Below are 15673 nucleotides of genomic sequence, written 5' to 3' on the forward strand. Positions count from 1 at the left end.
TAAGGCCCGACCTGGCATTCGTCGGGATTTCGTCCTGGGAGTCCCAGCCAGGGCCAGGCGCTCCGACGGATCTCCCCTTTGAGGGCAGGGGCTGGAGGCACGAGCGCCCCCCCGGCGGCCGCGGGTCCCCGCCCTCGGCCCCACCCCACCGCGGCTGCCCCGGCTGCCCGGCTAGCCGTCCACACCCCTGCACACTGCTCCCGCCCGCTCGGGGATCCCCGGCGAGCCGCGCCACCGAGGGGGAGGGTGTTCGGCCTGGGCCGGGAGGGAGACGGCAGGCGGCGTCCCCTTTAAAAGCCGCGAGCGCCGCGCCACGGCGCCGCCACCGCCGCCGTCGCCGCCAGAGTCCTCGCCCCGCCGCGCCGCGCTGCGCCCGGCTCGCGCTGCGCCCGCCGCTCTGCTTCCCACACCCTACCCGGGATTGGCAGCTGCCGCCAGACATCAGCCGCCGCAGGCTCCGCCGCCCACCGAACTACCTCGGGGCGAGCGCCTCGCGGATTACTGGGGACTCAGAGGCACCCGAGCCCGCAGACCCCGCGCCGGTTAGAGCGCCCGGCAGTGCGCGCCGCTGCGCCGTGGCCTCGGCTGACCGGGCCGCGCCGGAGCCGAAGACCGGCGCGCTGAACCCGAGCGCCGCGATGCCGATCACCTCCCACCGGAGCTCGGGGACCTGGAACACACCGACCGAGGTGTGATCGGACCCCAGGCTGGCCACAAAGGGTACAGTGGCTTGGCCTGGGGGCGAAGAGACCGAGGGGAGAGTGCGGCCACCCGCCTCGGCGGCCCGATACTCGGCTCGACTCGCCTGAGAATGTGCCCGAGGACGCCGGAGCGCCGGAGCCGCGGTGGTTTCAACTGGCTAGCGCTAATGGGGGTGCGCTGGAGGAAGGCAGAGTGATGCGGGGGGGCAACTCGCCTGGCACGGAGATCGCCGCTGCGCCCTTCCCCGGACCCGGCGTCGCCCAGGATGGCTGGCCCGAGCCATGGGCCACGGCGGAGTTAGCGCCGAGCGCCCAACCCTCGCCCCCCGAGTCCCGGAGCCGGCCCAGCGCGGGGCCACGCGTCCCGCGGGCGCTGGTTCCTAAGGACGACGACAGCACCAGCTTTTCCTTTCTCCCTTCCCTTCCCTGCTCTGCACTCCTCCCCCTGCCCGCTGTTGTTGTGTGTCAGCACTTGGCTGGAGACTTCTTGAACTTGCAGGGAGAATAACTTGCGCTCTCCACTTCGCCCCGGTGCCTCTGCCCCAGCGGACCAGCCTCACTGCCTGCGAACCCCGCCGCCCCTGCCACTTCTCCGCCGGGCCCGACCCGAGACGCCGCTCCCTGCGTGCTAGGAGGGACTGCCTGGCCGGCACCCGGGAGAAGGAGGAGGCGAAGGAAGGGAACCGGGTCCCCGCGCCAGGTCCTTCAGCCAGAGCTTTTTCCATGTGGAGGCTCTTTCAATGGACGTGTCCCCGCGTGCTTCTTAGACGGTCTGCGGTCTCCTAAAGGTGACAACGTGGGCCGGGGCTGGGGGTGGGCGCGGGTCTCCGGCGGCCGCAGCAGCTGAGCCCCTCCCGGGGCCAGGCCTGGCGGGACGTAAACAGAACAGGTCCACGTGCAGCCGAGCCGCTGAGGGGATACCCACATCTTACCGCCCCTGGCGACCTTAGGCTTTGCCCTCCTGGCTCGCACTCTTCCGCCCCTCCTCCCTCTCCCTCTTCGGGATTTTATTAGGGCTGTTAACACTTGGATGATTTTTTTTTTTTTTTAAGTTAAAGAAGTCCCTTCTAGAGGGTGGCCCGTGGATTTCACCCGTTAGCTGCCAACCTGTACGTCCTGCCGTTTTAACTTCAAGTTTCTCCCGGAGAACTGCTCTCTCTACTCAGAGCCGCGTCCCATTTAGGAAAATATTATACGTTGGGATTCTCCCTGTTTTGTTTTTTTTTTTTTTAACCAGGAATGCAAGGGGGGCAGTTATTTCGTGCCACCTTGAACTGACACGTGAATTAATAGATATCAGTCATCTACCTAATAGGAAGATACTTGTGTATATTTACTGCATAGGAGGGGGCGGGGGGAGGGGGGATGGAGTGGCCTGTCCTGACATTTCTGGGGTTAGGTTCGGGTCACAGGTTGCGAGTGATTTCGGAAGTTGTGTCCTTGAGTTTACTGGCTCTGGAAGTTACAGACCCTGTGTGTATCAGGAAGTTCTATACCGTGCCTGTAAGGAAGTCACATGCACCATTTGTCCGTGTTTATATGCAAGTGAGCGCTGTGTGTTTGGGTTAGGTTAGGGGACGAAGGAATGTGAGACTAAGCGGTGGTTTTCCCAGGTTCCCTATACAGCTGTCAGCGTGAGTGTCACAGAAAAAAAAAAAAAAGTGACAGTCACTGACGCAGCGTGGGGTGGGGTGGGGGGCAAATCTTGACGGGTTGAGAATGGGATGGGAGCGGGGAATAGCCATCTGGCTCAGGAACTAGGTGTTCTTCCATTCTCCCAAACGTTTGAGCTTCAGCTCCTCTTAAGTATCCCCGCGAGTGTTGTCAGCCAGGTGGGCACCCTGGAGGAGGAGGCAAATGGACGGAGCGGGAGCCCGCGGGGGCGGAAGGGGTGAGGGCTGGGCGGGAAACTCCGTGACTAATGTCGGCCCTGTCCGCAGGTCGACCATGGTGGCCGGGACCCGCTGTCTTCTAGCGTTGCTGCTTCCCCAGATCCTCCTGGGCGGCGCGGCCGGCCTCATTCCCGAGCTGGGCCGGAGGAAGTTCGCTGCGTCTGCTGGCCGCTCCTCATCCCAGCCTTCGGACGACGTCCTGAGCGAGTTCGAGTTGCGGCTGCTCAGCATGTTCGGCCTGAAGCAGAGACCCACCCCCAGCAGGGACGCCGTGGTGCCCCCCTACATGCTGGACTTGTACCGCCAGCACTCGGGCCAACCCGGTGCGCCTGCCCCGGACCACCGGCTGGAGAGGGCAGCCAGTCTCGCCAACACCGTGCGCAGCTTCCACCACGAAGGTGAGGCGCGGGGCCGGAGCTTGGGGGCGGAGACGGGGGCGGGGAGTCGTCCGGCAAAGCGCCCCGCCGTGGGCAGACTGCAGGCATCCCTGGCAGGGCAGCTTGGCCCGGGTGCTGCAGACATTTCCCTGTTTGTAAGAACCTTTCCGAACCTGGCTTTCACGCACTGCCTGTGTGGCGGGAGAGCCAGGGATTCCCTTTCGGTAAATCGGCACTACTTTTCCTGGCTTGGAGCCAGAAGAGCGACTCCTCCTCCAGGAACTGGAGAGAAATCAAATGATGGGGAACATGAGGGCAAAAGGCATGCCCCTAGACTGCGAAACGTGTAAGAATTCCTTAGGAGAAGAATGAGAAGGAAGGGGGCAGATTGGGATCTCTTCACGTCTGTTTGGAAGCCTTTGCTCTATAAATCTGCTTCTCTTGCTTAAGCCAGGGTTTCAGGCATGACAGCGCCAAGGGCAGAATTTTCAGAGATAGTATTGAAAAATCAAAGCCCAGGGCCCCAAAGTCTTTCTAATGTACAGTAGATCTGGGCCTGGTTTGGAAGATTTCAAATCCCTATCTAATCCTCGTGGGAGATCAATTCCCCAATCAATCTTACTGTTTCCACAATGACTTTCTTGTCTTCTGCTTAAATCTGAGAAGAACTTCCTAACAGAGACAAGGCTAGCCTTCAGATGAAAGCTTTTCCAGCAGCTAGCTGCTTGTTTTCCTTTTAGTGCATTGAAATGTGATTTTTTTTTTTCTTTTATGATACTGGATGTGGTTTTTCTAAGGTAGGGTATTTCTGCTTGTTTCATCAGAAAGGCATTTAGTGGATTTGAAATGTCTTAGAGCAACTTTTGAGATCTGTTGTACCAAAGTTCTGAGGGCAATTACTCAAAAATACGTTCCACTGCAATTCTTTTTTTACACTTTTAAATGCTCCTTTGGCTTAACACATTCTAAACAGAGCCCAGGTTCCTTCAAGCTCTAGGGGAGGATCCAAAGTTGTATATCACAGAGCAGCCACTTGTAGGGTATTGGAGAACTAGTATATAGTTCCCTTTTTCTTACCCTGCCCTGCCGAGGTGGTGGGTTTCAAGTGGCGATCTGTGCTCTGATATAAGCAAATCAGTAGTGTCACAGCCAGGCATTTTCTCCCAGTGTGGAAGACTTACACTGTGAGAACAGCAGTTGATAGTGGGAAGGGGTTGTCAAGGCAGGTTACATTACTTCATCAAGGCAGCTATACCTAATGAAGGGGACATTGAATTGATAATCAGTTCCTTTTTCAGCACATTTCTAAAGGAGGTGCTCTCTGCTAGCAGAAATTAGTTTTGGAAGGAAGAAAAATCTCATATTACTCCTTCAAGTTTCATCTACTGAAAGCCCAAGTTGTCTGTTGTCATGCAGAAATGTTTTTGTTCATGTACATTCTGTCATCACCACCTTGGAGTGATTATAGATCCAGCTCATCATTCCCAACTGATGCTGATTAGATTTGTTTTTCTGGATAGAAAAGTAATACAAATTGCTATTTTGGCTACCTCTCCTGGAGATATAGCAAGGAAATCATTCTTTATTTTTAAGGCCAAGAAGGTACTGCGTGTCTCTTGGAACTTAAAAGGAAGATAGATCATTTGAAATATTTGACATCTAAAAATACTCAGTTGCATGACAATCCCATCAGTGAAGTCTCCATATTTCTCCTTTCTCTTGAAGTGCCTTGACCAAATCTAAACAGGCAAACTTAATATAGTGCGTTATTTTAACTTAAATAGCATACTTGAGCTTATAAGTCAGAATTTATGTCTTTAAACATGTTAAGTGTTATGTGCCAAATAGTACAGAAATTACCAACTTGCTTAAAATCAATTTGTAATAACTTCAGATTTTAATGCAATTAGATGATAGAAAAAAGCTATGTGATGTTTGCCCTAAATTTTAAAAAACCCATTTCTTTTCTTGTTATGACTAGCATATAATCAGTATGCTACAAATTGCCCTTGTTTTGAAGACCAGTTCATTTTTGTATAACCCAGAATTGGGTTTTTTTAAATATTCTTGTTTATAAAACATCCATGCATGACACTAAAAAGTCTATTAGTAAATCATGTGATTAAGGCTTAGGGTTTAAGAGCAGAATTTGGTTCCTAGAGTCTTCATAGGTGTTTATTTATTAAAGGACCAAAGGATCTGATTACAAGAATTACCTGTTGGTTTTATTTGTGGGCAGGATCTGGGTGATTTGGTGAAATACAAGACAAGAAATATCATGGTGGCATTCTTTCAACCAATGTGAGAAGATAATGGATCCACATTGTAGGTGCTCAGACACAGAAATGATCAGTTGTCATTTCTATTAAACTTTCTCTAGTACTTTCTACAGTGGCTTTTATTTGGGAGAGCCCAAGTACTGCAAAACATTTTTCTTTTTTCAAAATTGTTAAAAAGTACTTCAGCCCCATACGCCTTTCAGAACTGCCACTGAGGATTAAAAAATGACTTCTTTTAACTGGAAAATGTTCTTTGCTTTTCTTATAGTTAAAAGCACATTGAAACTGGTTGACTTCATTGGCCCTGCAAAAAATCTGTATTATTTCCTGTCAGATTGGAATATGGAAGGACCACGTGCTTGCTCTCCAGACTCTGAAGGACACAGTTCTCTTTTTGCCTGAAATAACTTGAATTATTTGCCTCTATGACTAAAGCTTTGACTTAAAGATTAACCTATTTTCTACAAATGTAATTTTCATGAAAATACCCAATTAAAAGGAAAGTTCAGGAAACAACTACTGCCCTGTGAAGGAACACTGATTTCCAGTACAACACTTGGATTCCCAATTGAACACTGATTCTCAGTATGAACACAGATTCCCAGTACAACCAAAGGATTTAGACACATATACCCACCAAACCAGTGTTCACCTGGGGATGCTTCCCAGGTGTCCCCAGGTATTTCAGCGTGAATAGGAAAGGCCCCCTTTATGTGGAACAGGCATTCTGTTGGGAAATGCTCATAGATGGAGCCTTTGGTGCCCCTGGAGAAGGAAATGGCAATCCACTCCAGTATTCTTGCCTGGAAAATTCCATGGACTGAGGAGCCTGGTAGGCTACAGTCTGTGGGGTTGCAAAGAGTCAGACACGACTGAGCGACTTCTCTCTTCTCTTTTTGGTGCCCAGAGAGTTCTTGAACTAATGTTTTACATGCTGCTTCTTTTTTAGTGGTTCGTCTCTGTTCCCTGTTGATCCCTCCTCATTGAGCTATTTTGTCTTTTTTTTAAAGACTTGGCCTTTTGTATCTTTCACCAGGTAGGCAACTTATAATAAGAGGACCCTGGGTCATTCCACAGGTGTTGGGAGTTAAGGGTGTGCAGAGGCCAAATCAGAGTTAGTGAATGTGACCATGTTCTCTCTTTTAGCTGCCATCTCCTTTGTTGTCTTTAATTTTTAAATGATTCACTTGAACCTTTTGTATTTAATCTTTTTTTTCTCTCCTTGATGCATTAATTCTCTCTCTCTTTCTGTATATATATACATTCTCTAATCATTATTTTATATTTTGGACATGATTATTTTTTAATCTCCACTACTTTCATTTTATTTCAGGGCAATAATTTCCAACCTTACTGACTAGCTAGAACATTTGCAGGTTTTCATTGTTGTTTTCTAAACGAACATTTTTTATTCCAAGATTGTTGCAAAATTCTCAAAACGTAATGACAACTCATTTTTTGCTAAAACTCATCATACTGTGAAAGAAAAAGACAGCCACAGAATGAATATCAGTGGTTCCAAACAAGATCTGCATGTCCCAGTGCCTGCCACTTTACTTTTCTGCTTATTTAGTTCTGTCTGCTTCCTCTATCATTTCTATTCCTTTAACTGGGACAGAACTCACCCTGCGGATTTATTTGTATTAAATATAAATCTGCCTCTGTTGGTTTTGACTTTTGCTTGAGTTTTTGACTCCTTCCCCCATGTTATATGGTGCCATCTAGTGGCCAGAAACCTGGGCCTACCGTAGGCTCAACTGGATAGCTATGCACTGTGACCTTAGGAAAGTCACATAACCTCTCTGAGCTCCACTTATTTCATTTACAAAATGGAGCTAGTAACAGTTTCTCTCTAATTGATCTGTCATAAGGTAATTCATATTACCCTGGTAATTCATATTCTCCTCTGGTCTAGGGAAGAGGAAGTCAAAATGAGCCTAGGCTAGCTGTGGGAATTCAGTCTTATCTTTGGATTATTTTGATATAGATGAATAACTGACAGCGTTGATGATTAAGTTAGAACTTTGCTTTTGGGAGAGAGGTTGAATGTCATTTTTACCATATTTTCCCTTACTTTCCCACATTTTTGCACCCATAGCTCCATTTATTTGATTAAGAATTTAGAAGTTCAGGGACCCACATCTAAAATACTCTGGACTCCTCAGATCCCTTGGCAAGTGCAGCCTATTCAATAAAGATTATTTACATATACCTCAGAGAAATGTACATTACCTACTTAGGTAAGTTCTCCGTTATTTTCAGAATCCCCAGGCTTGATGTGATGATTTGTAACTTCTTTATTTCATTTCAAAAAGTTCAGATTTTTTTCTACCTTCTAGAAAAAATTCATGTTCCCTTGCAGATCAAAGGAGAGGGTACCCTAACTTTGGTCAGTTTTCCTGGGTTTGGGAATTCCTGTGATCTTCTGACGTATCTCTATGACCAGAGTCTGCAGTTAGGAGTCTTGTAGAGATCTTTGAATTAAGAAGGGATAGTGGTCCGGTAGGGATTAGGTTGACTGAGATGAAGCTGCAATATTGGAGAAAGATCTTCATATTACTAGTTAATATTTAATAGTGTCAAGTTTTTTCCTTTGCTAAGTGAGTCTTCTTTTGCCACTTATTAATACCTCCAATGAGATTTTGGAGCTCCTGATATTGCCTTTTAATAGGTTAAATCTAGTTGAATTGTGGGAGTTTTATATAATTCAGTAATACATTGGTCTTTTGGAGGGTTATTGTTCTATTTGGGCTTCCCAGGTGGCTCAGGGTAAAGAATCTGGCTGCCAATGCAAGAGACACCAGTTGGATCCCTTGGTCAGCAAGGTCCCCTGGAGGAGGAAATGGCGATCCACTCCAGTATTCTTATCTGGGGAATCCCATGGACAGAGGAGCCTGGTGGACTACAGTTCATGGGGATGCAAAGAGTTGGATATGACTGAGCATACATTCATTATTGTTCTATTTAATGCCTCTTTTATACCCATCCTCCTTGCTTCATTTACTTGTTTCTCATGCTTACCTGAGAGATTGTTCATCTTCTTCCTGGCTGTGTGTGATATTTTTCTGGGCTTGTTTGTCAATACAGCTGTTCCACAAAGGCCCCAGATAATGTGCCTTTCCTTCCCCTCTTTAAGAAGAGCAAGAAACTCATGTGTTCTGAGATCAGCGAAGTCAGTTGCTTGGGGCCAGGTCTGGCTTTGGGTCATTGTGTCTGGAGGACGCTGCTGATTTTTACATCACTCTTGTTTTCTCTGGTAGCTTCTCTGTCAAAAGTGGAAACATCAGAGGGCTCCTGAATTGCAGGGGGTAAACATAATTCTTGATATTGGAGGAGGGCTCTGGTTGATTGGTGGGAGGGTTATTTTAAAATAGTGCCTGGTCTGAAGTACCATTAGCCAGGCTGCAGAGTTTAGAGCTCTCCCAAAGATAGCCCTACAGGTGTGAGTTAGTCCATGTCTAAGGAGAGGAGCTTTAGATCTACTCATCCATGGCTTCAACTCTTACTCCTTGGCCAACACTAATGGTTCTTCTGTTCATCTTTATATTATTTAACAAAAAAGGCACTTTGTTTCTGGCAGTTTATACTTGAACATGAAAAGCATTCTTTAAAACCTTTAGGCTCAAAGAGCAGTTCCCCAGCTTCCAGCATTCCCTTACCTGCGAGCTGCTGGAAATACTGAATCTCAGGCCCCACCCCCGACTCACCAGTTGAATCAGAATCTGCATTTGAAGAGTTAAGGTGTCCTAGGTGATTTGCATGAAGGTTAAAGTTTCCAAGCATACCATTAAGGCATTCCTCCATAATTTAGTGTAAACCACCCCTGTTGACCTTAGCTTGCAGTAATGACTGTTGCTTTGATGATGAAGGTTTGTAAGGTAGAACCTTTGAGGGAATGATCTGATTATCCTTTGCTAAGATATCTAGATTTTGTGAACAATGAATAGCTATTTGGTTTAGGAGAAATACAACTATAAAATCAATGAAAAATTATTTCCTCTTATGGTGATGACATGGAACTGTGGCTAAATTGATTTTGCTGGCACTCAGGTTGGATCCTGAATGAAGCAGGTTAAATTTGTTGACAGTGAAATGACAGAATGTGGTAAAGCTAGAAGAAAGTAAACCCAAATATCTCAAAATTCCAGTGCTGTTCACTATTAATTTAATAATAATGTGTACTTTTTATGAATTGCAGACTAAACATTCAAGGTGCTATGTTATATTGTTTGCTCAAAAAGCAGTACTTAAAATTGAAATTCTAGAATTTTAAATCAGGAAGAATTTTCTACATATAGCCCATTTAAATGACTATTTTAAAATAATGATAACAGATACAAAATGATTATTCTGTATTTAGATTATCTCTTACATCATGAATATCATAATGGCATTTCTGTAGATTTTCATAAATTTAGCAGGTTTGTCTGTATCCTGTAGCCTATTATTGGGTGTGTGTATATAAATATTTGGTTTGTTTGTTTGTTTTGTTTAAAGATAAAGGAATTATAAATAGAAGAGAATCATTTTTTCCCCAAAAACATCTGAAATGAGATTTTTATTTTTGAGGTCATAAGGAGGTTAGAGAACAGACAAAGTTGGGAAGTTAACTTCTCTTGAAATTGTCCAGCCTTAATTACTACAGTGTCCTAGTTCCACCCTTACGTTTCCAAAGAAGCAGATCCCTTGTAAATGCCTTTGTTTCTGGACTTTTGAGTAAAATAGTAGGGTGTACTTTGCAAAATGTCATCGTTGATGTTGAGTTTCAGAGTCTTTAATTAGGAAACTGAAATCTGTATATCGAGATTTGTAAATCATCTAAATTGCAGAGTAATGTTTTAGAATACCGCTTAAGGGATTGACATTAAAGCCTTTTTCTTTTTAAGAAATGCAATAATTTCCTCAAATCCTCACTCATTAGGCCTCTACTAACTACAGTGCTGACTTTTTTTTTTTGCCCTAAAGTCTGTGAATTCCAAAGAAATGCTTCACCATTCCCCCCATTATTATAGCCACCTGGAAGCAGTATTCACATATTAGATTAAAAAAAAATGACAATGAATTGTGAAATTTTGTTTCTTGGTGTATTGACATAAATGTATGGAAAAGGGAGGATAGTTTCTTTATCTAAAGGGGAAATTGTAATTTTCTGGTTGCAGACGTTACATGGGTTGAATCAAACCCTGAAGTGATGTTTATAAATCCTTATATACAATCAGACTGTCTTACTTGCCTTACTGAACACTTTTTCTTTTTTTCCACTTTTTCATATCAAATTAGAATCTTTGGAAGAACTGCCGGAAATGAGTGGGAAAACAACCCGGCGATTCTTCTTTAATTTAACTTCTATCCCCACTGAGGAGTTTATCACCTCAGCAGAACTTCAGGTCTTTCGGAAACATATGCCCGAAGCTTTGGAAAACAATAGCAGTTTCCATCACCGAATTAATATTTATGAAATTATAAAACCTGCCACAGCTAACTCCAAGTTCCCTGTGACCAGACTTTTGGACACCAGGTTGGTGACTCAGAATGCCAGTAGGTGGGAGAGCTTCGATGTCACCCCCGCCGTGATGAGGTGGACCGCCCAGGGGCTCACCAACCATGGGTTCGTGGTGGAGGTAGCCCACCCAGAGGACAGCCATGGGGCCTCCAAGAGGCATGTGCGGATTAGCAGGTCTTTGCACCAAGATGAGCACAGCTGGTCACAGATAAGGCCCTTGCTTGTCACTTTTGGCCACGATGGGAAAGGACACCCTCTCCACAGAAGAGAAAAGCGGCAAGCAAAACACAAACAGCGGAAACGCCTCAAGTCCAGCTGTAAGAGACACCCTTTATATGTGGACTTCAGTGATGTGGGGTGGAATGACTGGATCGTTGCACCGCCGGGGTATCATGCCTTTTACTGCCACGGGGAGTGCCCTTTTCCCCTGGCCGATCACCTGAACTCCACGAATCATGCTATTGTCCAAACTCTGGTCAATTCAGTTAACTCTAAGATTCCCAAGGCATGCTGTGTCCCAACAGAGCTCAGCGCCATCTCCATGCTGTACCTTGATGAGAATGAGAAGGTGGTATTAAAGAACTATCAGGACATGGTTGTCGAGGGTTGTGGGTGTCGTTAGCACAGCAAAATAAAATATAAATATATATATATATATATTAGAAAAACAGCAAAAAAATCAAGTTGACACTTTAATATTTCCCAATGAAGACTTTATTTATGGAATGGAATGGAGAAAAAGAAAAACACAGCTATTTTGAAAATATATTTATATCTACGAAAAGAAGTTGGGAAAACAAATATTTTAATCAGAGAATTATTCCTTAAAGATTTTAAAATGTATTTAGTTGTACATTTTATATGGGTTCAGCCCCAGCACATGAAGTATAATGGTCAGATTTATTTTGTATTTATTTACTATTATAACCACTTTTTAGGAAAAATAGCTAATTTGTATTTATATGTAATCAAAGGAAGTATTGGGTTTGTACATAATTTTCCAAAAATTGTAGTTGTTTTTCAGTTGTGTGTATTTAAGATGAAAAGTCTACATGGAAGGTTACTCTGGCAAAGTGCTTAGCACATTTGCTTTTTTTTGCAGTGCTACTGTTAAGGTCACAAGTTCAAGTCCAGGAAAAAAAAAAAAAAGTGGATAATCCACTCTGCTGACTTTCAAGATTATTATATTATTCAGTTCTCAGGAATGTTGCAGAGTGGTTGTCCAGTCCGTGAGAATTTACATCCTTATTAGGTGGAATATTTGGATAAGAACCAGACATTACTGATCTAATATAGAAACCCTTCCCCTAACCCTTAATTTGCAGAAAGAGTAAAGCAAGACCAATAGAAATAATTAGGAAAACGATGAACCTACAGGAAAGTGAATGATGGTTTGTTGTTCTTTCCTAAACTAGTGACCCCTTCAAAGGAGCTGGACTGGCCAAAGTATTAAATAAAATATAAGATTTCTTCATTATTGATATCGTGATTATATATATTTAAAATTGATATCTAGTGGCCCTCGTGAAGAGTTGGAAATCAATTTGTATTTCACTTTTACCTCGCCTGGGAGCTCTTTATGCTCAGAAGGACTCAATTTTCTAACTTTGCCCCCCACACAGCAAAATTGTTTTCTGCCTACCCCAGTTCTCTGTTCCATCAGCTTGTTTTTCTTTCTAAGGTTATGTGTTTAAACACATGTCTCCAAATGTTAAACCTATTTCAGATAATAAATATCAAAGTTCTTTCATTTCATTCTATAAAGACCAACCTGCAAGAGAAAACGGTGCGTGTGTACAGTGTTCACAAAGTTTCCTTACATTTGCTTACATTTTTGCTTCTGAGGCTACTCATTTTGGAGGGAGGTAGGAAGAAAGGCAAGGAGCTGTTGGAAATTTGCTAGCAAGTCATTGGCTAATTCTTAGGAATTGATCAATGCTTTAGGATTTAGTACTTCTTTGGAGCAGGATGATATAAGAGAAAACCAATGCTACAAAATAGGCAAAACCTGGAGAACCCAAGATAAAGTTTCAGAGATGATATCCCATGCAACTGAGGCAACGGTGCCAAAAAATTAGAAAGGGAAAGTGTCTAAGATCAGCTTTTACAAGGTCATCTGCCAGCTGGACTAAAGCCCAAGCAGAATGAAGTCAAATTAGGCCACTCAGAATGAACACTTATAAAGGACAGGGGTTCTGTGTTCTGGGTTGAAATCAGACCCAAGGAAGGGTTGGGTGGGTATGCTTATATGGCCAAGGGTCCCACCACACCCCGTAATTTTACTTGAAGTATTTTAAGGTCAATTTCTAGGACTTTGTGTCACCTATGGTCCTACTTTCTAAGTTCCTTTTCTAGCCCTGCCTTGGGATTGGCCAAAGAAAAGAGTATGTTAGTAAAGGAACACTGTCGTCATCAGATTCTTTCCAGGAATTAACCTGTGATGAACATGTTACATTTTGGATTATGTTTTGGGTATGATAGGTTTGACCCTGTGTTTTGAGATTATATAGGCAGATTATTTTTTTTTTAAGAAAAGTAGTTTTTTTGCTGTTGTTTAGCCCCTAAGTCTTGTCCTACTCTTTTACGACCCCATGGACTGTAGCCCACCAGGCTCCTCTGTTCATGGTATCTCCCAGGCAAGAATACTGGAAGGGGTTGCCATTTCCTTCTTCAGGGGATCTTTTCAACCCATGGATTGAACCCACATCATCTGTGTTTACTTCATTGGCAGGTGAATTCTTTACCACTGAGCCACCTGGGAAGCAACAAGCTGTGAGATGATGTAGATCATGTTGTTTTAGAAAAATTACTACAAGTTATCTTTTACTCCTTCCACTTTTAAAATCTTTCAGTTCCTTTTTATTCCTATCCTATTGCTCTTGCACCCAATAGAAGGCAAGATCATCTCTGTCCCTCACACTCTTCTTCCTCTCTTGCAGTGGACATGAGGGGCAGGCTGCACAGTCTTAGCATCTTGAAAAATAGTAATCCATGTTTGTCATTTCTGAATACTCCAGATGACAGTGAAAAAGTATATAGCCCAAGAATTACCATACATTTGGCAGTTTCATCCCTTTTTACACCTCTGCTTAATTGGTTCTGAATTTCATAGTGAAAATGATTCTCAAGTGTGTTCTCTTGCATAATATATATGTGTAAATATATATAGACATATATATATGCAATATATGTAAATATGTGTGAATATACATGCAAATTTGTAACTACATGTAAACATATACACAAATACATGTGTAAATATATATAGACATATGTAATATATAAATATACATACAAAGATACATGTGGTAAGTATTACATATAGGTAGATAATGGTATTTTCAGTTTAGTTCCAGATATTTTGTAATAGTTGAAGACTCTGACCCTCTTGGCAGTTCAGTAAAGATACAGAATATTCTTACATATATTCTACATTCCTATAGACATTTTGGCTCACATTCTTCATTCTGAGAAAAAAGAAGTGTCATAACTAACCCCATGACACTGAATGTTTTCAGTTTTCAGTCTCTATTCTATAGTAACCTTTGAATCCTTTTAGAATTGGCTTTCAAAAAATGTAAGTTTCTGAATTTGGGGAGATTACCTTTCAAAATTGATTAAGTTGTGTCATCTGGTTTTGTGCTTGTCTGGGCTGTGTCCGCTTCCCTGGCATGGTTTTAACTTGTATGGCAGGTCCAGATAGCTCTGTTCATGTTTTGCCTTCAAAATTGGGGAGGAAGAAGATGAGTGGTTTACAGATTTCTCTATGCTTCCATGTTTTTCATAACTTCTACTCCATTTCCTGCTTTATATTGTATCTCAAGGGTAAAGAATTGAGAGATTATCTATCAGTCTGGTCTGTGTAACAGGCTACATCATTATGGATAATCTAAATGTTCCATATTTTTTCCTTAGTTTTTTATCAGAGGTGGAATAATCATTTGTGAAAATCAGAGCACTTTTTAAAATAGTGTATTTCTATTCTTAACTCATATTAATGTTAAGATATCAATTCACTGAATGTTAGATGCTACAGCCCCCCGATCTATAATAAGGCAAAAAGAACACAACCTTGCAGTAAAAAGAACAATTTAAATGTAGAAATAGGTGTGACATAGATGGGCGATCACAAAGAAGTACGACTGCTCTGGAGCTATTCTGTTGCTTTTCTGCTTTATTTTATTTTTTTTTTTTTGCAGGGGGCAGGTAGGGTGAGGTGAGATGAGATGGAGAATAAATGCAGGTCTACTTCACTCAGTAAATTGCTTTTCCTCTTGCCTCCACCCCACTGGCATAAATTATACCCTTATGGTATTCTTCAGGGCAGAATTTTCTGACCATCTCCCTGCCCTGCAAACTTCAAAGTGAACTTCTACCTAACAAATGGTGCTCTAAATAAAACTTCTTAGATTTTATTGTGCATGGGAATCACCAGTATCACTTCCAGGAGAATGCAGCCTTGATGCATCTACAGACCCCCTGGGATCATGTTACATCAGTTTTGTTTCCATGAGCCTGGGGTAGGGCCTGAGATTCTACATTTCCAACGTGTTCCCAGGTGTAGGTTCTAAGAATTCTCTGTCACAACAGCAGAAAGACCAAGTTTAGGCCCCTCATTAAGAAGCAGCACTTAAAAACAGAACAACCAAACCTATATACAGGAAGGCATTTAGATACATTTTATCTGAAATGATGCCCTATGTATTTTTTTCAAAGGCATTCTTTTCCCCCACAAGATGACTGGCAATTTTGTGTTCTAGCCACCCTCAGACATGAAAACACTTGGTTACTTATCTTGTAAAATCTGCTCAGCTTGCTTGCTTGGGCATGTAGGTAGTCAGTTTAGTCAAATACGTGTCAGTACATCTATGTGGATGGGGGAGCAGGTGCAAGCCTTTAACGTACTTTTTAAAAGTCTAAC

The 15673-nt window shown here is 43.5% G+C and overlaps 1 protein-coding gene across 2 annotated transcripts; it reads left to right on the forward strand.

Annotated features, from left to right (window-relative positions):
* The first annotated feature begins 313 nt into the window (after window positions 1-313).
* BMP2 (bone morphogenetic protein 2) lies at window positions 314-12515 on the forward strand. Of its 2 annotated transcripts, none has more exons than XM_055544276.1 (3): window positions 314-1489; window positions 2642-2991; window positions 10530-12515. In XM_055544276.1, exons 2-3 carry the CDS (start codon window positions 2649-2651, stop codon window positions 11372-11374), a joined length of 1188 nt encoding a protein of 395 aa, XP_055400251.1. In that variant the 5' UTR covers window positions 314-1489; window positions 2642-2648; the 3' UTR covers window positions 11375-12515. The 2 variants fall into 2 exon arrangements, with proteins under 2 accessions (XP_055400251.1, XP_055400252.1); XM_055544277.1 differs by lacking the exon at window positions 314-1489 and adding an exon at window positions 2324-2335.
* Window positions 12516-15673: the final 3158 nt, after the last annotated feature.

The sequence above is a fragment of the Bubalus kerabau genome, chromosome 13 (genome assembly GCF_029407905.1).
Source record: "Bubalus kerabau isolate K-KA32 ecotype Philippines breed swamp buffalo chromosome 13, PCC_UOA_SB_1v2, whole genome shotgun sequence".
In the NCBI taxonomy this organism is placed as follows: Eukaryota; Metazoa; Chordata; class Mammalia; order Artiodactyla; family Bovidae; genus Bubalus; species Bubalus kerabau.